At 42.2% G+C, this 23527-nt stretch overlaps 1 protein-coding gene across 2 annotated transcripts in view; it reads left to right on the top strand.

Annotated features, from left to right (window-relative positions):
• Window positions 1-23527, top strand: part of LOC125465784 (tight junction protein ZO-3-like) — a 96632-nt gene that overhangs the window by 20485 nt on the left and 52620 nt on the right. For both annotated transcript variants that reach the window (XM_048559634.2, XM_048559633.2), the window contains exons 2-3: window positions 19016-19072; window positions 21180-21304. In XM_048559634.2, the coding sequence (XP_048415591.2) occupies window positions 19025-19072; window positions 21180-21304 (173 nt within the window). In that variant the 5' untranslated portion in view covers window positions 19016-19024. The remainder of the gene's footprint in view (window positions 1-19015; window positions 19073-21179; window positions 21305-23527) is intronic.

Here is a 23527-nt window from a genome sequence, read left to right as displayed (position 1 = left end):
TCTCCCACATCGTTTGAGAGTTTGCAGCTTTTGTATTGTCCATGTGCTTGTTCAGGATCATCACACCTATGTCACTGGATCAGACCTCACGTCAACCATGTCTCTTACCCATGCAGGGCCATTCCTGCGGGTCCAGTGCCAGACTTCATCCCCTAAAATAAGCTGCCTATCTCTCTTAGCAGAGCCTTGTGCCCAGCATTGGTGTTCCTGATGCCATTTCACCCTTCCTCTTAGGTCCAGGAAGATCAGATTTAACCTGGTGTGGAGTGTTCTCCCCATTAGTAACTCTGCCAGAGCTATCCTTGCAGTTGTGTGAGAGGTGGTGTGATAATCAAATAGAAACAAGACCAGTTTGGTATTTAGTGAAGCTGTAGGCTGTTTCTTTAAGCCTGCCTTCAAAGTTTGGAATGTTGTTTCTGTCAGACCATTGGGTGACGGATGTTGTGGAGCTGTCATTATATGTTGAGTACCATTCGACCTCAGGAAATACTCAAATTCCCTGCTGGTAAACGATGCCCCATTATCTATGACCAACACTTACAGGAGTCTTGTATTGCAAAAGATGCACAGAGTTTTTCTGTTATCCCCATTTTGATTAATGAACTCTATGCACGTCCAGGCACTTTGAATGAGCATCCACAATGAGAACACTGAACCCATGAATGGACCTACATAGTCAATGCATAGCCAAGACCAGAATTTACCAGACCATTCCCATGAATGTGGGGGACCTAATGGTGGTAATTTTCGTCCTTGTTGGCACTCTAGGCCCCACCAACACAGCTGCGTCTGCATACAATCTTGGCCACCAGACACAACTTCTCATCAACATTTTAATTTTGGAAAGCTCTGGATGACCCTGGTGGAATTCAGCCAGTATCTGGCTGTAACCTTCTCTCAGGATAATCACTCTTTCTCCCCATAATATGCCATTTTCTACGGTAATCTAGTCTCTTCAGGTCCAACAGGGTTTTGATACATGATGTGATGGCCCTTTGGTTTCCCCCTCACCACCAGCTGTTTCAGTTTTGCCAGGACCGGATCTTTCTATGTCCATCGTCTGATATTGTCAGCTGTGACTGGAAGTGTGTCCAGAAAGTTTAAAACCAGAATGGTCTCTTCTACTGGCAGTACCACCGGTGGTCTTTAACGTATGATGAATGGCTAAGGATCCTGGGATTGTACTCATTAGAGTTTAGAAAGTTGAGGGGAGATCTAATAGAAACTTACAAGATAATGTATGGCTTAGAAGGGGTGGACGCTGGGAAGTTGTTTCCGTTAGGTGGGGAGACTAGGACCTGTGGGCACAGCCTTAAAATTATGGGGGGTAAATTTAAAACTGAAATGAGACGACATTTCTTCAGCCAGAGAGTGGTGGGCTTGTGGAATTCATTGCCACGGAGTGCAGTGGATGCTGGGAAGTTAGATGCCTTCAAGGCAGAGATCGACAAATTCTTGATCTCACAAGGAATCAAAAGCTACGAGGAGAGTGCAGGGAAGTGGAGTTGAAATGCCCATCAGCCATGATTTAAATGGCAGAGTGGACTTGATAGGCCAAATGGCCTTACTTCCACTCCTATGTCTTATGGTCTATCCACCAGTGGGAGGTGATCAATGCATTCGCATTTGTTACTTAGCTCCTGCTCGGTGTTCCAACTTATAAATTTGTGTACTTAGTATTAGAGCCTATTGCTGAATTCGGCCTGAATTTATGGGTGGCCAATGCCTCTCAGTAGACCAGGCAGGAGTTTGGTGTCTGTTAGCATTACAAATTTACATCTGTAAAGGTATTGCCTTCATCTGTGAGCTCCAAACTTTCCTTTACTGTCTGAGCATATTTATGCTGTGCGTTAACCATAATCCTGTACACATAGGCAATTGGGCATTCCTCTCCATTGGGTCATCTATAACTAATACTACCCCAATGCCATATGGAGAGGCATCACATGTCAATACCAGATGTCCCTTGGTATCATAGTGTACCAACACCCTCGAGGATGATAGCTGTTTTTTCCACTTCCCTCAAAGCTGCGTCTTGCCTACACAATCATGTCCAAGGCTGAGTCTTTTTTTAAGAGTTGATACAAAGGTGCCAGGATGGAGGCCAGGTTATATATGAACTTAACATAATAGTTCACCAGCCTAAGGAAAGGCCTAAGCTCTGGTATGGATGTGGGAGCTGGTTACCTTTGTTTGCCCTCACTATTTCCAATGGGTGTAACCCAGTCTTGCAAACTCTAGCCCAAATAGGTCAGTTGGGTGCCTGGAACACCTTTTCCCCTTGTAAGGCATATGCCTGCCTGGGAGAAACATTTAAGGACTATATCCAAGTTCTGAGTGTTACTTATTGGACTTCCTTGTTATTAGCACATTATCTGGATAAATGACGTTTGATAGACCCTGTAAAATGTTCTCCATCATCTGCTGAAAAATCGCAGAGGTTGATGATACCCCAAATGTCAGTCTCATTTGTTGATCCTAAATCTTAAGTTTGCACAAGACCTTGGCTAGGCTGAGAACTATACAGGGAGCCTTGACAGATTAAGGGTACAACTTCGGTTCTGGTCTCTTACAAGAAGTGACAGGTACCACTGATTGTAGTAAAAACCTTGGGGCCCAAACTTGATGAGATGAAATTGTTTGGGCAAAATTCACCTTGATTGGCTCAACATTTTTCAATTAGAAAAATGCCACCTGAGTAAATCTCTAACTAAATACTCGCACATCTAAGGAGTACCATCTAAGGACGCAAGGCAGCATTTCAATGAACCTATTCAATGAAAACGTCCCAGGTTCATGAGCACTGCCATCAGGAAGGACAAGAACAACATCAGAGTTAAACCTTCATCTCAAGGTTCCCCTCAGAGCAATTAGAAAGAGTAATGAATGCAGCTTCAGCAAAATTACTACTTTCTGAGATCAAATGACACAAAACATTACTCTGCTTTTCATTTGTACCTAATTTAAATGCATCAGTCCATTTCTTTCACCCCCTGGGAGGAGGATCCAGGAAAATTAGCATCAAGCACAAACAAAAAATGTTGTCTTCCAGGGTTCTAGATACGAGATGGTGCGATGGGCCTGATATCCAGTAAAGACAGTAGGCTAAAAAGTTTGAGACAGCAAGAACTGCAGATGCTGGAGTCAGAGACAATGCAGTGCGGAGCTGGAGGAACACAGCAGGCCTGGCAGCATCAGAGGAGTGGGCAAGTCTACGTTTCAGGTTGGACCCTTCTTCAGAAATGGGGGAAGAGGAAGGAAGCTGGGAAATAAATAGCGGGAAGACGGGTGGGGCTGGGGAAGGTAGGTAGGTGCAGGTAGGAGCAGTGGGGATTGGTCAATGGGAATGGTGGGGTGGATAGGTGGGAGAGAAGATGGACAGGTAATGTCAGGTCATGGAGGCAGGGATGAAAGGGATGTTTGGATGTGGGATGAGGATGCAGATGGGGAGATTTTAAAACTGGTGAATTCTACATGAAGGCCATCGGGCTGTAAGTTCCCGAGGCAGCCTATGAGGTGTTGTTCCTCCAGTTTGCCTGTGGCGTCATAAGAGCATAAGAACTAGGAGCAGGAGTAGGCCATCTGGCCCCTCGAGCCTGCCCTGCCATTCAATAAGATCATGGCTGATTTGTAAGACTAAGCTCCACCCCAAGAATTCCACCAAATTAGTTAAACATGACCTCCCCTTCATGAACCCATGCTGGGTGTTCCCAATGGGACAATTTATATCCAGATGTTTTGCTATTTCTTCCTTAATGATAGATTCAAGCATTTTCCCCACGACTGAAGTTAAGCTAACTGGCCTATAGTTACCTGCTTTTTATCTACTTCCTTTTTTAAACAGTGGCGTCACTTTGGCTGTTTTCCAATCTGCGGGAACCACCCCAGAGTCCAGTGAATTTTGGTAAATAATTGCTAGGGCATTTGCTATTTCCCTCATCGCCTCTTTTAGTACCCCAGGATGCATTTCATCAGGGCCAGGAGACTTGTCTACCTTTCGCCCCATTAGCTTTCCCAGCACTGCCTCCTTAGTGATGATAGTTTCTAGGCCCTCGCCTGCTATAACCTTTTTGCTATTAGTTTTAGTTTTCTAATGTTTTCTTTAGTTTTAATAAGTTTTCTTGCTATTTGTCTTCCACTGTGAAGACCAACACGAAATAACTGTTTAATGTCTCGGCTATTTCCTCATTCCCAATTATTAAATCGGCCTTCTCATCCTCTAAAGGACCAACGTTTACCTTCACCACTCTTTTATGATTTACATATTTATAGAAGCTTTTGCTGCCTGTTTTATAGTCTGAGCTGGTTTACTCTCATAATCTATCTTTCTTTATAATGTTAATGTTAATTCGATCAGCGGGCAGGGACAGCAGTGTGTGACTGCGAGTGAGGCAGGTAGAGGGGCCCTGCAGACAGGAACACAGGAGGCTTTCTTTTGGCCTTTAAAAATTTCCCAGTCTACTAGTTTCCCACTGCCCTTTGCTTTTTTTGTATGTGTTTTTTTTGCAATTTGATACTTTCCTTTATTTCCTTCGATATCCATGGCTGAATCTCTCTTTTCCTACAGTTCTTCCTTATCACTGGAATATACCTCTGCTGAGCACTGTGAAAAATTGTTTTGAAAGTCCTCCACTGTTCCTCAATTGACCCACCATAAAGTTTTTCCTCCCATTCTACCTTCCTCATTCCTTCCTTTTTTATAGCACAGGACATAGGTACTGGATTTAACCTTCTCACGCTCCATCTGTGTTTTAAATTCGACCATACTGTGATTGCTCCTTCTGAGAGGATCCCTAACTGTGAGATCATTAATTATTCCTGTATCATTACCCAGGACTATATCTAGGATAGCTGGCTCCCTCGTAGGCTCCATTTCATATTGTTCAAGGAAATTAGCGTGGATGCATTCTATGAACCCCTCCTCAAGGCTGCCATGACCGACCTGGTTTGACCAATCGATATGTAAATTAAAATCCCCCATGATGATTGCTGTACCATTTTTACATGCGTTAGCTATTTCTATGTTTATTGCCCGCCCCACCACAATGTCATTATTTGGTGGCCTATAGCCCACACCTATCAGTGACTTCTTCTCCCTACTATTCCTAATTTCCACCCAAATGCATTCAACGTTTTGTTCAGTAGAACCTATTAACATCTCTCACTACCGCCCTGATATCATCCTTAAAAATCAGAGCAACACCACCTCCCTTACCTCCTGACTGTCCTTCCCAACAGTTTGATACCCCTGGATATTTAACTCCCAGTCATGACCATCCTGTAACCATGTCTCTGTAATGGCCATGACATCATACCCATTTGCCATGATTTGCACCATCAACTCATCCACCTTGTTTTGAATGCATTCAGATAAAGTGCCCTTATGCCAGTTTTTGTATCTTCTTTTCGGGTCCTATTACCTCCATTACGAACAGCTCTTGAGTTCTCCTTCCCTTTAACATTTTTCCTAATTTTCAGTGGATTTGAAGCTTCCTCATCACCTGCTAACATGCTGCTTTGCCTTACATTAATTGTTATACTCCCTCTACGCTCACTTCTCCCTTCCCCCCACTTACTAATTTAAAGTCCTATTAACCACCTTATTTACCCTTTTCACCAGAACACTGGACCTGGCCCTGTTCAGGTGGAGTCCATCCCAGCGGTATAGATCCCTCCTGTCCCAGAACTGATGCCAGTGCCCAATGAAAAGGAAACCCTCTTTCCCACACCACTCTTTTAGCCATATGTTTACTTCCCTGATCTTGCCTCCCTATGCCAATTTGCATGTGGCTCGGGCAGCAATCCAGAGATTATGACCCTTGAAGACCTGTTTTTTAAATTTTGTTCCTAGCTTTTCATAAACCCGAAACAGATCTTTTTTCCTCGTCCTGCCTATGTTTGTACCTACGTGGACCACAACAACGGGATCCTCCGCTCCCTCTCTAGTATCATCTCAAGCTGATCAGAGATATCTCGCACCCTGGCATCGGGCAGGCAACACACCATGCGGAATTCTCTATCCTGCTCGCAGAGGATACTGTCTATCCCCCTGACGATGGAATCCCCAACAACTACAGTCTCTCTTTTTGCTTCCCCCTCTTGAATGGCCTCCTGGACCATGGTGTCGCGATCAGTTAACTCATCCTTCCTGCAGCCCTGTTCCTCATCCACACAGAGAGCAAGTGCCTCATACCTGTGGGACAATCTCAAGGGCTGCGGCTCCTGTGTTCCTTCTGCAGGGCCCCTCTATCTGCCTCACTCGCAGTCACACACTGCTGTCCCTGCCCGCCGATTGAATTAACATTAGTTAATCTACCAGGTGTGACTGCCTCCTGGATCACAGCATCCAGGTACTTCTCCCCCTCCCGGATGTGCCGCAGTGTTTGGAGTTCGGATTCCAGCTCATCACTTTTGAGCCGGAGCTCCTCGAGCAGCCAACACTTGCTGTAGATGTGGTCACTGCTGTTCTCAATGGGATCAGCTGGATCCCATATCATACAGCTACAGCACATCACCTGGCCTGCCAGCTCTACTTTGTTAATTATTTTAAATGAATTAGTTTATTTTTAGTTTTGCACGTTCGCTGCACCAGTAAGTTTACTCTGTTATATACTCAAATAGACTCCAGCTTTGCCTTCTGACCCGCTCCCAGAGGATTTGACATCTACGTGACCACCTCAAAAGATAACAAAGAGATGAGGAAAAATAAAATGCAAATAGCTGACCTACTCACCACATTTAGTCGTTATTATTAGGTTAGAGGAGGTGGCAGGTGGGAGATACTACACATGTAGTGACTCTGGTATTAATTAACTGAAAGGCCATAGTCATGCGAGGGAAGACTTTTATAATTGAAAAGCTTACCTTCCCAGGCTGCCCTCGCACTTCCAGTCATTGTGGGACTGAAGGAGGCCCAGGATAGACATGTCATCCAGGGAGTGGGAGGGGAAGTTAAAATGGTTTGTGACCAGAAGGTGTTGTTGATTATGGCTTACAGAGCGCAGATGCTCCATGAAACAGTCCCCGAGTCTGCGCTTGGTCTCACTGATGTAAAGGAGGCCACATCTGGAGCAACAGATACAGTAGATCGAGGTGATGGGTGTACATGTGAACCCTGTCTGATATCTGAGGGGAGGCAATGGTGTAGTGGTGTTATTGCTGGACTGTTAATCCAGAGACCTGGATGACATTCCACAGACCTGGGTTCAATTCCCACCACGGCAGATGGTGGAATTTGAATTCAATAAAAATATCTGGAATTAAGCATCTAATGATGACCATGAATCCATTGTCAATTGTCGGAAAAACCTACCTCATCCACGAATGTCCTTTGGAGAGAGGAAACTGCCATCCTTACCTGGTCTAACCTACATGTGACTCGAGACGCACAGCAATGTGATTGATTCTGAACTGCCATCGGGGCAATTAGGCAATAAATGCTGCCTAGCCAGCGACATCTAAATCCCGTTAATGAGTAAAGAGGGAAAAAAAAATGAAAGGTTTGCTTTGGGTCTTGAATGGAGGTGAGGGGTCAGGTGTAGCACTTCCTGTGGTTGCGGGGAAAGGTACTGGATGTGAAGGGGTTAGTGGGGAGTGTGGAGCACATTAGGGAGTTACGGACTGAGCAATCCCTACCAAAGGCAGATAGGGATGGGCAGGGAAATATCCCTTTGGTCGTGGGGTCGGATTACAGGTGGCAAAGGTGGAGGAGGATGATACGCTGGATGCAGAGGTTGTTGGTGTGGTATGTGAGGACCAGGGGGATTCTGTCTTTAATTTTGTTGGCAAGAGGGGATTTGAGGGCAGAAGTGCTGGAAATGAAAGAGATGCGGTTGAGGGCATTTTTGATTACCGGAGGGGCCAAGTTGTGGTCCTTGAAATAGGAGGACATCTGGGATGTTTCATGTTTAAACAGTTTGATGGACTGGGGTATGTACCAGCCTTTCTCTTAAGGGTTCAGAACAGTCCAGATTAGGGTGAAATGATTTTGGATGAAGTGATTTCTAGTGAAATGATTTGGAGAAATCCCAACATTTGCACTGATAAACATTGATGCAGAGCATAAAATTGCCTCAGTTCAATAGTTTCATAGGGAGCACAGAATGTAAAGTAGATAACATGGAAATTTGCCACACTGGCACAGTGAAGTCTTCACTAAGACAGGGGTGCAGCCCACTGCTGTACTCTACATCTTATCTATGCTAAGTGTGGCCTGGCATATTTCATGAGGTGGGGATCTGTTTCGGCCATTTCATTCTCCAGCATTGGCATTACTCAATTTGATGATCATGAAAAAAAAGCGGACATTTTAAAATTCTGGTGAATTTATTAAGTTAGCCGTGCCACCAAAAGAAATCACGAACAAAATCAAAGCTATCTGCAATATATACTAAAAGGTCAGTGGCATTTAAAATTATAAACATAATCAAGATAATTAACAAAATTTACATGTACTTACTTCAGCCATGGCAACGGAACTGAACACACAATGTACAACACCATCTGTGTAGAGTGACTGTGCAGAGTCATGTGCTTAATAACCATGAACTTACATTAAATGAACAGGCCAGCTGCACTGCTTGACACTTAAACAGCCTCCTATTTGTACTCTGTTATCACTGGCACATCAACCCCCACTTGAACTCGTTCCATTTTTAACCCTTATTCAACCAGGCATTCAAAGGGGCATTGTTGAGCATAATGGAGAGGCCAGAGTCTGCTGCTGCTCTGTTATTACTTCAATCTGCCTGTATCACATGGACAGTGTCAATGAGAACACAGCCCAAAATATTCTGAACCCAGGTATAAGACTGAATAAGAGTCATACTGGAATTGAAAAGTTGACCCGTTTCTCTTCTCTTTCCGAAGTTCCTACCAGACCTGCTGAGTTTCTCCAGCATTCACTGTGTTTGTTTCAGATTTCCAGCGTTCTTGTATTTTGCCTTTACCCTGGTTTATTGACAAAAGGGAGAGGTGAATTAAAATTTTATTTTTTTTTCTCCTTGTCTATCTGTAAGCAGAAGTTTTTTTTAATAATTTTTTTCTTGCAACTTACAAGGAAGAATAAAAGGAATGGAAAGAGTTTATAATTAGGAATAATTTGAAGCTCAAAGTTATGAATGTTAATTCACATTAGTTTTGACTGAGTCCAGAAAGCCCATGTCTTTTCCCTGGGCTGATCTTGCAAAATCTCCGCATTTAATGAATGGATGCGTGACAGTGTGGTTGGTCCTCTTTTCAAGTGAATGCAGGATTCCTTCTGGAAATAGGTTTCAAAGAGGTTGAGAAGAAAGGCAGGCTCAGCTGAGCCTTGAGTCTGGTCTCCTGTATAGAGAATCTTGCAGGCATTGATGTTAACACCAGACTAGAGTAAAACGGACTGAAATTTATAATTAAACTTTTTTTCCAGAGTCTAGGATTTTTTGTCATGTGCTAGAGTTCCTAGATGAGTTATTTTTAGAATGAGGTAATTTCTGTGCTTTTAGCCCTGTTCATTGTTTGATGGTGTGAGATAAATGGTGCCAGCAGCTTCAAGCATAATGAGTTGCAATCGCCTCCTTTGTCCAGAACTAGCTGTGGAGGCAGAGGGTCTACTGCTCCTTGGTGTGGCTTTTGATTGCAATTCTTACAAAATGGGAGGTGTGAAGTTTCGGTCTGAGCTTTGTTCTCCACTTGCCAGATTGGCACTTTCAAGAAGTTGTGGTCAATTTACAACCATGTTTTCGTCCTGCAGAGTTAATTTTAAAATTTTGAAGAAGAAAGTGCAGATTTTAAAAACAAATTTATGATCTGTCTTCATGCCCTGATGATCTCCAAAGTTCAAATTCAGACAGAACTCCATGAACTGCATCCCATCTCTTTCTTTGCCTTATTCATAATGCTGCTGGCACCATCAACTCCATACTTTTTGTCCTGGAACAAATCCTGCCAGAGTTGTATCCCACCTCCACATTAGCAGTCCCTTGTTCCCAGTTGACAGTGCATTCTGCTAATCATGGCTGACCATAAATTTCATCCCCAATTCATTAGTGGTTGTAAAGCCGTCCATTGTAGCCCCATTCCCAGTAAATGTTTGCCACTGACACTTCCTTTTCTCCCTCCTCCTCCTCTCCTTTATGCCCTTCCTTACAATCTTTGTCTTTGACAATGCCTTTGGTCATAAGCCTGAATTCTCCCCTTACTGCCATTCAAGGCCATTCTACAATCAATCACCCCTCAAGTACTGTTATCATGAAGGGGCTCACAAATGTTTGGTACAGTAAGCTTTCTCGTGAAAACACAAATTGTTGTAAATATTTAAAATCTGGGCTGAAGAATCATTCTTCATTCTGCAGCCTAAATATGTTTTTGGAAAATATTTCCTTCAACAGACATGTAAGATTCAGGAGGAAGATTTATATTTCTTCTTCTTGACAATTTTCTCCTTCAAACAACATCATCAAAACCTGTCCGCATTTTTGTGGGAGCTGGTTGTATGAAGATTAGATTGTGTGTTTGAATCTTCAATTCAAGAATAATTAATTGGTTATAAACAACCTGGCATACTCTGTATTTTATAGTAAGACCGTACAGAAAGAGCCCATGTCTTCTAAGGAGTGGCTGGCAGTTCTACTTTATTGCATTAGGACTGAGCTCACATTTTCTGCAAGCAATTCTAATGCTGGCTTCTTCAGAAATGAGGGCTATGTTTGAAATCTACCTGTCCCCTTTATGAGCAGGATTGTCAGGGGAAATCATTCAGGTCCCCTTTTTAAGGCAGTTGATACCATATTCTGAGATAACAAGTTATAGAGCTGGATGAGCACAGCAGGCCAAGCAGCACCAGAGGAGCAGGAAGGCTGACGTTTCAGGTCTGGACCCTTCTTCAGAAATGGGGGAGGGGAAGGAGATTCTGAAATAAATAGGAAGAGGAGGAGGCGGATAGAAGATGGATAGAGGAGGAGATTACGAGAAAAGAATACAGGCATGGACTATTTTCTAAATGGTGAGAAAATTCATAAAGCAGAAGTACAAAGAGATCTGGGAGTATTGGTCCAGAATTCTCTAAATGTAAACTTGCAGGTAGAGTCTGTGATTAAGAGGGCGAATGTAATGTTGTTGTTTATCTCAAGAGACTTGGAATACAAAAGCAGTGATGTGCTTCTGAGGCTTTATAAAGCTCTAGTTAGGCCCCATTTAGAATACTGTGTCCAATTTTGAGCCCCACACCTCAGGAAGGACATACTGGCGCTGGAGCGTGTCCAGCGGAGATTCACACAGATGATCCCTGGAATGCTAGATTTAACGTACGATAAACGGCTGAGGATCCTGGGATTGAATTCATTAGAGTTTAGAAGGTTGAGGGCAGATTTAATAGAAACTTACAAGATAATGCATGGCTGATAAAGGGTGGACGCTGGGGAAGTTGTTTCTGTTAGGCAGGGAGACTAGGACCTGTGGGCACAGCCTTAGAATTAGAGTGGGTAAATTTAAAATGGAAATGAGGAGACATTTCTTTAGCCAGAGAGTGGTGGTCCTGTGGAATTCATTGTCACGGAGCGCAGTGGAGGCTGGGACGGTAAATGTTTTCAAGGCAGAGATTGATAAATTCTTGATCTCACAAGGAATTAAGGGCTACGGGGAGAGTGCAGGGAAGTGGAGTTGAAATGCCCATCAGCCATGATTAAATGGTGGAGTGGACTCGATAGGCCGAATGGCCTTACTTCCACTCCTATGTCTTATGGTCTTAAGAAAAGTGGAGAGGAGACAGACAGATCAAAGAGACAGGGATGGAGCCAGCAAAGGTGAGTGTAGGTGGGGAGTTAGGGCGGAGTAGGTCAACCCAGCGAGGACGGACAGGTCAATGGAGTGGGATGAGGTTAGTAGGTAGCAAATGGGATTAGGGCTTGAGGTGGGAGGAGGGGATAGGTGGGAGGAAGGACAGGTTAGGGAGGTGGGGACGAGCTGGGCTGGTTTTAGGATGCAGTAGGGGAAGGGGAGATTTTGAAGTTTGTGAAGTCCACATTGATACTATTGGGCTGCAAGGTTCCCAAGCGGAATATGAGTTGCTGTTCCTGCAACCTTTGGGTGGCATCTTTGTGGCACTGCAGGACATCCAGGATGGACATGTCGTCTGAGAAATGGGAGGGGGATTAGAAATGGTTCACGACTGGGAGGTGCAGTTGTTTAGTGTGGACCAAGCGAAGGTGTTCTGCAGAGCGGTCCCCAAGCCTCCGCTTGGTTTCCCCGATGTAGAGGAGGCCACAACGGGAACAGCGGATGCATTATACCATATTAGCAGATGTGCAGGTGAACATCTGCTTGATGTAGAAAGCCTTCTGGTGGCCTGGGATGGGATTGAGGGCGGAGGTGTATGGGCAGGTGTAGCATTTCCTGCAGATGCAGGGAAAATTGCTAGATGTTGTGGGCCTGGACGGGAGTGTGGAGCGGACAAGGGAGCCATGGAGAGAGTGGTCCCTCCGGAAGGCAGATAAGGGTGGGGAGGGAAAAATGTCTTTGGTGGTGGGGTTGGATTGCAGATGGCGGACGTGTCAGAAGATGATGCGTTGGATCCGGAGGTTGGTGGGGTGGTACATGAGGACGAGGAGGATTCTGTTTTGGTTGTTAGTGTGGGGCAGCGTTGTGAACATCCCCCTACCCACATCCTCTGACACTCCATTGTCAGATCACCCACACTCCATTGTCCCCCTGCCTTCTTCACTTCCTGAAACTACTCAACTCCAGCTTCTGATATTAGCACAAAGACCATTCTTCCAGTGTCACTGATTTCTGCTAAACTCTACAACCCAGCACAGGATGCAGGTTGGCCCTATCAACTCCCTAAGCTATTGAAGGAGCTCATTTTCAATATGCTGCTTGGTGGTTCCAGTCTCATCTTCCAATTATATCATTGCTGTTAGTTTATTTAACTTGATCATGAAGTCATAGAGCATACAATTAGGACATATTATGTCTGTTTTTGAGTGATTCAGTTGGTTTTATAGGTTTTATATAGAGTCTGCAGTGCACACGCATGTTTCTGAGCTGTATTGAGGACTATATTAGTGACAGTCCTAATGAGTTTACATTTAGAAATGACCAGAAATTTGCAGAGTTGGCAGATTAGGAAGCCTATCAGGAAGCTCAAAGCTCATGCGCACACTCTCTGTTAATGACGTATGTCAGAATGTAAGTTCAGCAGCTAGAAGAGCCCCCATTACTGATGTTTAAAGGATAAACAAATAGACCTCATGTGGCATATAGCAGTGTCCTTACCTCTGAGCCAGGAGACCTGGTCTCAAGTCCTGTCTGTTCCCAAGGTTGTACTAATATCTCTGAACAGTTTGATTGGGAAATATAAAAAATATTTCAGAAGAGTGGTTTATTTTGGTAAGAAAAATGCAGAGACAGATTACAATGTGTGATTCTAAAAGGTTTGCACTAACAGAGGAATGTGGGAGTACGTGCAATAATAATAATCATTGAATGTGGCTGGGAGGGTTGAGGGAGCGGTTAACAAAGCATACAGAATCCTGGATTTTATAAACAGGACATAGACAAAACCAGGAAGTTATGATAAGCCTGTTTTTAAAAAAAAAGCACTGAATGATTTTTTCTATTGGAGTACTGTGACAAACTCTGACCATCACACTTTAGAAGACACTTTAAAGACCTAAAAGCATTAGAGAGGGTGGAGAAATTGTTCACAAGAATGGTTCTGGGGTTGATGAGCTTGAGTTAAATGGATAAAGATGTTGAGACTTTATTTTCTTTGCAGAGAAAGTTGAGGGGAGATTTGATCTTCAAAATCAGGAGGAGTCTGGGGCAGAGCAGATATGAAGAAACTGCTGCAATTGGTGGAAGTATGGAAAACCAGAGGACAGCAATTTAAGCTGATTGAGCAAAGAAGCAACAGCAACAAGATGAAAATCTTTCTCACACAGTGAGCCGCTAGGATTGGGAATACACAATCTGAGAGTGAGGTGGAGATTACAATTCCCAAGAGAAAAATGTTTGCAGGACTACAGGAAATAGATGGGGAAGTAGAACAAAGTTAGTTGTTTCAGCAAAGAACTGATAAATTTGCAATGGACCAATGCCATTATGTGGCAACACAGTTCCGCAATTGCTGCTCATTATTCAAGGTCAGGAGTCCCGTCCTGTCAGGAGCTCAGCTGCCACACAAGCTGCTGAGTATTTCCAGCATTTTCTTTGTGTTTTTGGTTCACATATTTCTAGCAGGGTGTTTTTCTTTCGTATTATGGTCCCATCATTGCTTCTTTTTTCTTCTCCATTCCCAAGTCTTACCCTGGAACTCCACAGGTTTGAGTTTAATTAATGTCAGGAGCTTTATGACAGTTGTTTCGAACGGTGGATTTCACCACATCAAAGGGCTTACTGCAATCAGCTTGGGTTTTTATTTTCTCAAAGAAGTCAAGGAGCTTTTCATGTGGGATCTTCTCTTTCTGAATACATGCTGACTTCGGTTAACTAAATTGCAGATATTCCTTGAATTTACTCCTGATTGTTGATTCTATTGCTTTACAAAGTAAGATTAATAGATCTACAGCTTCTTCTGTTGTGTTTGGTCATTCTTTTAAATTAGCCTGTTTAAAATCTACTTTCTCCTCCTCAGACTCCCATGTAATAATTTCTTTGTACCTCTCTGATGTCTCCTTCACGGATAAATACCGGTCCATGATTTTTTCCCTGCCCTTTTAACATATATAGGACTTGCATCTTGTATATTGTTAACCCCTCTCTGACTATCCACCCCACTGCATTGACTCTAACTGTCACAGCCTAAATTCTGTCCCAGTTGAGATTTGTTAATCCACCTTCAATCAAGGATTGAAATTGGGGAATCTCTACCCACCACCATACCACAGTTAGCAATGTTTTTCACACTTGAGCTATTAAGGTGAACTGTGATTAGAGATCTCAATAAGTAAACTAAGTCCACATTGTTTGTGATAAGAACAGCCTGCTGGTTGATGACTTTCCTTGCAGCACATGGATAAACAAAACTGGTTTGGTTATCATGACCTATAATCTTTACATTCACAATTAATTATCCTGAAATTCTCATTACAATTTGTTTTTGCGTTGTTGTTGTTGAATTATTTCGAGCGTCCTGTCTGGGCTAAGAATCTGTTTTCCAGCTCTTTGAACAATTCTGTGCTGCAAAACAGTTCATATCTACTCCAGGTACAGAAATCACCCAGTCATTGCAGCCTCAAAGATAAATTTGCTCTATTTATTTAAGGCCAGTGTCACTTCCTAGCACAGGTTATTATGAGATGTGGCTGAATACAAACAGGACAGACTTTAACAGGGATTACCAAAAAAAAGGCATTTGAATAGCATTTCTACAGCCATCGGGTGCTTTGCAATCAAGGAAACACTTTTGCAGTGTGATCACTGCTAAAATGTGGAAAACATAGCAGTCAATGTACACACTGCAAATTCCCACGTGCAAAAGTAACAACCAGATAATCTGATTTTATCTTTGTGATATTAATTGAAGGATAAACACGGGCCAGGATATCAGGGATAATTCCCATGCTCTTGTTCAAATCTTTTACATCCACCTGACAGCACAGGTGAGATTTTACTGAGTCATCAGAAAGACAGTACTGCCAACAGTGTCACACTCCCTCAGTACTGCATGCAACATCCATCATGAATTTTGTGCTCAAATCCTGGACTACAAGATTTGAACACGGAAACTAGTAACTCAGAAGCAGAAGTGGTTGAACTATAGCTGACATCTGACCTTGATTAGAAGCAGGATCCTTGAAGATTTGTTCTTTCCTTACCTGAGGTGCTGTAACCACTGATGCTTCTGAACTATTTTCTGAAAAATAGGCACTGGATCCAAAACATTAACTCTGCTTTCTATCCACAGATACGGCTAAACCTGCAGCAATTTCTGTTTTCGTTTCAGATTTCAGGATCTGCAGTTCTTTGTTTTTTTACTGTTGTCAGCAACTGGCTGTCTACATGACACGCTCTAAACTGTCTGATGCAGTCACACTCTGAGCTACAGTGAATTTAAATAAAAGTGCTCTCACATACTCAGGGAACCCAGACTGCTTCATGTTTGATGAACCACTTTGGAAGTGTAGAGAATTGTTTACCACGCAAAGCCAGAGACCAGTTTTCACACAACAAGATAGCACAAAGAGAAGTGAGATGAAATTCTCTGTCTGATACTACATCTCTCATTAACACCCAAAGAAGGAGGAAGTTCTGAAAGCTTGCACTTTCAAATAAACCTGCTGGACTATAACCTGGTGTTGTGTAATTTCTGATAAATTAACAGTTATCCTATTTCATGAGTGGTCACTGAGAGAGAAATGATGGCCAGATTATCAGGTGAGCATAGGATCTTACCATACCCATCCCTAAAAAGCAGGCATGTTTAGTAGAGAGAGATAATGGGAACTGCAGATGCTGGAGAGTTTCACAGAACAAAGTGTGGAGCTGAATGAACACAGCAGGCCAAGCAGCATCTTAGGAGCACATGTTCTGGATGTGAGTTTGCTCGCTGAGCTGGAAGGTTCATTTTCAGACGTTTTGTCACCATACTAGGCAACATCATCAGTGAGCCTCCGACGAAGCGCTGGTGTTATGTCCCGCTTTCTATTTATCTGGTTAGGTTTCCTTGGGTTGGTGATGTCATTTCCTGCGTTAGTGTTGTCATTTCCTGTTCTTTTTCTCAGGGGATGGTAGATTGGCTCCAAATAAAAAGCGGGACATAACACCAGCGCTTCGTCGGAGGCTCACTGATGATATTACCTGGAGTGGTGACGGAACGTCTGAAAACGAACCTTCCAGCTCAGCGAGCAAACTCACATCCAGAACCTCAACCTGAGCTACAAATCTTCTCAAAACTCACTTAGGAGCACGTGTTTAGTATCTCACCCGACAATGCAGAACTCTCACAGTGTTCCACTGAACTGTCAGTGTGGATTATGTACTCATATTCTGGACTGTATCTACAACCCAACTGAATGAAATTGATATATGTACAAATTAGCAGGTTGAAAAGAGACTGGAAATTTTCCTCTCTCTTTTCCTCCCTCCTCCAAACATCTCAACATCAACAATTTGGTAATTAGTTGATGTTGCTGTAACCACTTTCTGAGAATTCTAATCTTGGAGTCAATTGGGCAAAGTTAGGCTTTGAAATACATTAGTTAAACAAAGACATTGCTACTATATAGCAAGTTATAGATTCAACCTTGCTAGAACAATTTCTGGAATGTACTGGGAATTCAAGCTGAACAGTGCAGATTAGAAGATAACATTGATCTTCTGGAGTTTGAACAAAGGTCAAAGGAATTACTCAGTTTCTATCTTTATGAGGGTAATAAAAGGATTTCAAAATTTGAATTAGTGAAGCATCTTATCATATTTTAATTCAAATTGATTCTTTTTAATAATTTATTTCCTGTTGTTATGAAGGTTAGAATGGTATCAGCAGATCCTTCAATGAAAATGAATTAGCAGATAATCTGCTTTTGGGAAGAGGAATGTTGTCAAGCAAATGTGAAATTCTTTGACTCACTTGATTAATATTCACTTCAAACAGCAGTACAATTCTTATGGTACTTCATACGCACTAAGACATCTGCTTGCATTATATGAGATAACAAGGTGTAGAGCTGGATGAACACTTCAGAAGGGTCTAGGCCTGAAACATCAGCCTTCCTGCTCCTCTGATGCTGCTTGGCCTACTGTGTTCACCCAGTTCTACACCATGTTATCTCAAATTATCCAGCATCTGCAGTTCCTACTATCTCTGCCTGCATTATATGTTCAAGTCTAAATGTGGAATTTGAATCCACAAACTAGATTCTGAAGAAAATGATACAAAAAATGTTCAACCAATAACTGAGAATTGCAACATTTACTGTATCGAAAGATTTCTGCCACTGAGGTTCAGTTTTATAGAATTTTGTAGGATCAGTGTAGAAGCAGACCCTTTAGCACATACTGACCCTCTGAAGAGCATCCTACCCAGATCTAATTCCCTATGCTACCCTATCCCAGTAACCTTGCCTTTCCCAAGGGTGATCCATCTAGTCTGCATGTCCCTGGACACAATGGGCAACGTAGCATGGCCAATTCACCTAAACTGCACATCTTTGGAAGGAAACCCGCACAGACTTGGGAAGAATATGCAAACTCCATTCAGACAGTCTCTCAAGGGGACAATCAAACCCGGGTCCCTCGTGCTGTGAGATAGCAGTGCTATCCAATGAGCCACCAGGATTCAAATTTCAAATGAGCAACACAAGCAAAACCCAGGGCAATATTTAATGCACCCTCTGAAGGGAGTAGGGAGGTGGGGACATTTAATTGAGCTGTCAAATTCCCTCCCGCCTCAACCCTGAGCCACCTCCTCAGTGACACTGTTGAAGAGGGTACTGCTGCTGCTCTCTACTTGGCCAGCTGCTCCTAGGAAGTGGGATTTCCACCCAGGGTCATTGATCTACAGAATGACCATCACTGCACAGTTAAGTGTTTGATTTAATTCAAAATGCGCATTGCTAATTATTATCTACTGATATCTATTGGCAAGTGCACTTGTTTGAACGTTAGCTACAATATTCTTCAAAGTTGAACCAACTACCAACATTCTTCACTCCAACCCCCAGCATAGACTGAAAATTTAAGAATGGACATCTGAACAACATAAAGAGAGGCAACTTGATCCCATCATAAGCTACATTATCAAAAGACAGTGTCTAGTGAACTGTTGCCCAACAAAATTCAACAGGCAGGGAACTGTATCACTGCTACATACTGCCCACAGGGACAGAGCTCCAAGATAAATCAGTGCCCGAGAACCAGAACCAAATAAGGTCAATGGATCAGTAATTGCAGCCATAGAAGAGTCAATACCTTGAGAAGTGTATCTGAGGAAGGTTTACATTCTTAACAGAACGGGGTGAAATAAAGCTTTAAACAGTAGTTTTTTTTTCAACTGAAAATGTAATTTTATAATAATCTGATTTATTCTTTGCAGTTTGTAGAAATGGAAGAAACTCTGATATGGGAGCAGCACACAGTCGTGCTAAATCGGGTAAATTTATGTTTTTGTCTCTCTGCATTACTTTAGGTAAAAGTAAAAATGGCAGAGAACAATGTGCCATTTTTCATCTGTCTGGATATAAATAATATACTCGAAAAACTAATAAACTGATTAGTACAAAATCTGGAATGTTGATAGGGTGTGGCCCAAGGAAAAATTGCAGAAATGCAGATCGAGATCCTGGAATTTTTAAAAGTCTATTAACACTGGGAGATAAGGCAAATTGCTTTCTTTTTAGAATATTGCGGGTTGTTTCTGTCAGAATTTTGTTGATTAGTTAAGAATGTTTTAAATTGTCTTAGCTATAGTGGTGAAATTTGTCACAGTTGTCAAAATTTGAGCAGTGTTTTAAGAGCCGTTATTGGATGTGGATTAGCCTGATGCTTCATCAGTAAGATGGAAGTCCTTAATAAAAAAAAGCCTATCTATTTTTAAATTTGTAGTCACAGAGCATCAACCAGCCATGGAAAAGCCTCAAGGGAGAATTATGTAATTGTAATATTGTTGGGTTAACCCACCGTGCCCATCTCATTGATCCCCAGTTTTACTTCAGAACCTGTGATGTTGGAACTGGTCAACTGATCCATCCTACCTATTCCACACATCACTTCACAATCCACACTGATACGAATTTCACCTCATCCACCGAATCTCCCTCCAGCATCCAAGTATGATCTATTTACCATGGATCCTTCCTAAATTATTTAATTCCTTAATACTTCCTGGTTCACAATGGGATAAATCAGTGAAGGATTGTTGCTTCTCTCTGTTGATTCATTGTAACAGATTGAGTTCAAAGCATAAAACAACTCATCTTAGAAAAGGGAAAGGATGCACTGTCAGTAAACAAAAGTATCTTAAGCTACTTTTACTCTGGCTGTTATTTTAATTCAAATTCCAGAAGACAGTGAACCTGTTCCCTGTATTTACATTGCCAAACCAGATTATTTTATCCAGGAATTGACTCATGAACCATAAAGAATTGAATCTGATATTGGAATAAGTGAACCAGAATTTCAATGCAAAATCAAAGCACAGGCCTTAACGAGCTCTCCCAACCCTTGACATTTTGATGAGAACCTTGAGTTTATGAGCTCAGGCAACTACCAGGACAGGAAGAAGCCTGATTAATCTATACAAGTCTGGGTCCTGCCTATAGACCCACACTGTTGCATTGAAGTACCAATGGGTAGAACATAGGTCCCGCGTGCTCTGAACATCATTCTTTGGCTGTGAGCAACATGGCCAGCGAACTTAAAGGACAGCTGCAGGTTGCTCAAAAAATGCTTTAAAATATAGATTGTACATGATTGTTGTCAGACTTTGTTTAAGAAGTTTGTCAGTGATTTATGTAGATCCAGCAGCAACATTAAAGCCCTAAAGTAAATGCCCCCTAACTCTCAATGCCCAGATTGCTAATGACCCTAACCCCATCATGCAAAACTTTTCATACAATAGCTAGGATTTCTCAACCCCCTCAGATCTGCAAGCTGCTCGAACAGGCAGGCAGTTCTCCAATTTCCATCTTTTTCCATCAGACCAGAGGGTCCCTGCTGGCTCTATGTATGAGAAATCAGGGTAAACTTTTCCTCTAGCAGTAACACAAAACCAACGTTAGTATATTACAACCTGTTATGAATTCTGCATGATTTCAGTTCCAATTGGCAGAGTGTGAAATTAGCTCATAATACATAATCACCATTTGTGCTCCTGGTCAGTCAATTTTAGTCAACTTTTACTATGGTAAGAATTAAACAATTAAGCACAGATTGAGGGGGAGGGTGTCAGTTAGTTTACATATCTTACGATGTGATGCAGAATGGCATCATTGGGCATGGGGGTCAGTCCTTGTGCTGGTTTGGTAGTTCATGGAGACCTGTTCCTCACCTTACCTCATACTCGTAGTGTGCTGCCCTTCAAGCTATAACGGCAATAGTCTAATTGAGAGAGATGCCTATGATCATTTGCAGAGTATGATAAACTCTTTCTATTATATCTTAGACCCCAAATCATAAAAGAATCTCCTGATGCACCCTTTTGGCAATCATTTCATCCTGGTGCCTGTAGAAATGCTTTGTCTTTTATAATTTTGTTGCAGGATTCGAAGATCGGATTTGGTATTGCAATATCTGGAGGAACAGACAAACCCAATAATACCACTGGAGAAACTGCCATTCTTGTTTCAGATGTTGTTCGATCTGGACCAGCTGAAGGGAAGATTCTGTGCGTAAAAAGATCAGGGTTATTTTATCCATAATCCAAAGAGGCAAAGATATATAACGCAGGCCTTGAAATATGCGTACCTGTCTATCTTTGTTTGCACACTAGAGGGCCCCCAAATAGGAGTTAGTGTATTGTAGCAATTGCTCTTAGAATTATTTATTTTCTGATGTTTCAATTAGATATTCCAAAATGTTTGATTGAAAAATATCCATTGCATTGTCGCACCAACTTCAGTGCTTCAAATATAACAGTTATGGTCTCTTCCAGTCGGCAAAAATGGTGATTTAATTCTGAAGTAATGCAACATTAAAAATGGCTTATTATATTTTATTAATAGCTTGTAACATTATACTCCAGATCATCACAATCCTTCATTTGCTTGCAATTCATTGGAACTGCACTTGTATATGGAACAATCACCAGGTCCCAAGTGCATCTTAGATTATAACGACAGAATATTACAACAGTGCCTGAAAGAAATGAAGAGGAGGAGATATGATTCAAACTTCGTGTCAGGGAATATTGACGATTATTATAATAGCCAGACTTTTGGAAAAAATAAATCTTGAGAAAGCTCTTTCTTCGCTTTGTTGGTCTGCTGTGCTGATGCATTGACCACCTTGAATCAAGAGGACAGCCAGGCAGTCTAATCTTAGATCTCTTGATAAGCTGTTAAGAGAAAGGCTGGTGGCTAAGAATAATTGTTCCACCACGTAGTTGAGATAGTGAACTCAAATTCCAAAGAACTCTGAGAATTACAATCTAATCACACTCGCTGACTCCAAAATACTCTCTGTCAAAACTCAGCCATTTTAAATTCTTACTTTCAGTGTATAACTGACTTTGATGTAAGGTCAACATGGTGCAAATTATCTGTCTCATTTCCTTGCACAGTCATTAAGAACTACACTGGTAGCTTGATCATTTTTGTGCTGATTAGAGTATCATGTCGGCGGTGAAAAATTAAATCACTTTTCCCACCATTCTCCCAACGCTGTTTGCTCACATAAAGCCATGTCAGATGCACACTAGTAGGATGCAACTAAATTCTCAATGCTGTCACATCACACACATCCCTGTCATCCTATGTCAGGGGTTTGTTACAAAGTGAAGACCCCTCTGTACTGCCTTGACAAATTACAATGCCCAACTCCACACAACTGCCTCTGCAATGGCAATAGGATTTCTTTCCACCATTCACCATGTGAAGCCTGCCTGATTTAAGATCCATGCATAAGCATGTTCCAACAGGGGTAACTGACTAGTGATCACAAGCAGGAAATGTGGCGAATATTTTCTGTGCTAGCCCAAAGGCCAGTCACAAGACATCTTGTGAGCATCCCAGTTGAAATCAACCAACTCAGGAGGCAAATCTGAGACAGTTTTCACCCATAGAAGAATTAGAGAGTGTTGATGTAGGTGAACCGAAAAACTGTAACATGGAATATCAAACTCAAAAGCACATAAAGAATAATGTTGAATAAAATCATTAGCTCAGTGACCTTATTCAGTAATGAAATAGGGCACCAAACCTCAGATGATACCAAATTTATTTTCTGTCTTTCTGATCTCAATAAGAGCAAAAGCCGTGGAGCAGAATTTACCTCAGCTCTGTCACTATTAAGAGAAGATAAAACATATGTGTACCTGCTCCTAGATAACAAAGTGTGGAGCTGGATGAACACAGCAGGCCAAGCAGCATCTCAGGAGCACAAAAGCTGACGTTTCGGGCCTAGACCCTTCATCAGAGGATGAAGGGTCTAAGCCCAAAACATCAGCTTTTGTGCTCCTGAGATGCTGCTTGGCCTGCTGTGTTCATCCAGCTCCACACTTTGTTATCTTGGATTCTCCAGCATCTGCAGTTCCCATTATCACTGGGTATCTGCTCCTTCCAGGTTTCATGTAGAAGCTGGAATCCAAATGTAAATGGACTGAAATCAGGCAATATCCTATCAGTCAAATCTTACACACACTGCCCAACACCCACTTGTCCCAATTTCAATTACCTGTTGCACTGTATAATTGACAGCAAATGTGATTCAAGTCTTTGGAGGTCCTGTCCATGTCCTATTTCAACCGTAGTGATTGACAATGAGATTAGGGTTGGATGGAAATCTGGCTACATTTGAATATCCTGACAACAATCCTGCCTGAAATTTCTCCCTGGAGTTGGAAGTGCAGATGTGGGACAATTTCCAAAGCTGCAAATCCAACTCGGGATTG

The sequence above is a fragment of the Stegostoma tigrinum genome, chromosome 30, assembly GCF_030684315.1.
Source record: "Stegostoma tigrinum isolate sSteTig4 chromosome 30, sSteTig4.hap1, whole genome shotgun sequence".
Lineage (NCBI taxonomy): Eukaryota > Metazoa > Chordata > Chondrichthyes > Orectolobiformes > Stegostomatidae > Stegostoma > Stegostoma tigrinum.
The sequence above is the reverse complement of the archived record's forward strand: the minus strand, read 5'-3'. Positions and strand labels throughout refer to the sequence as shown.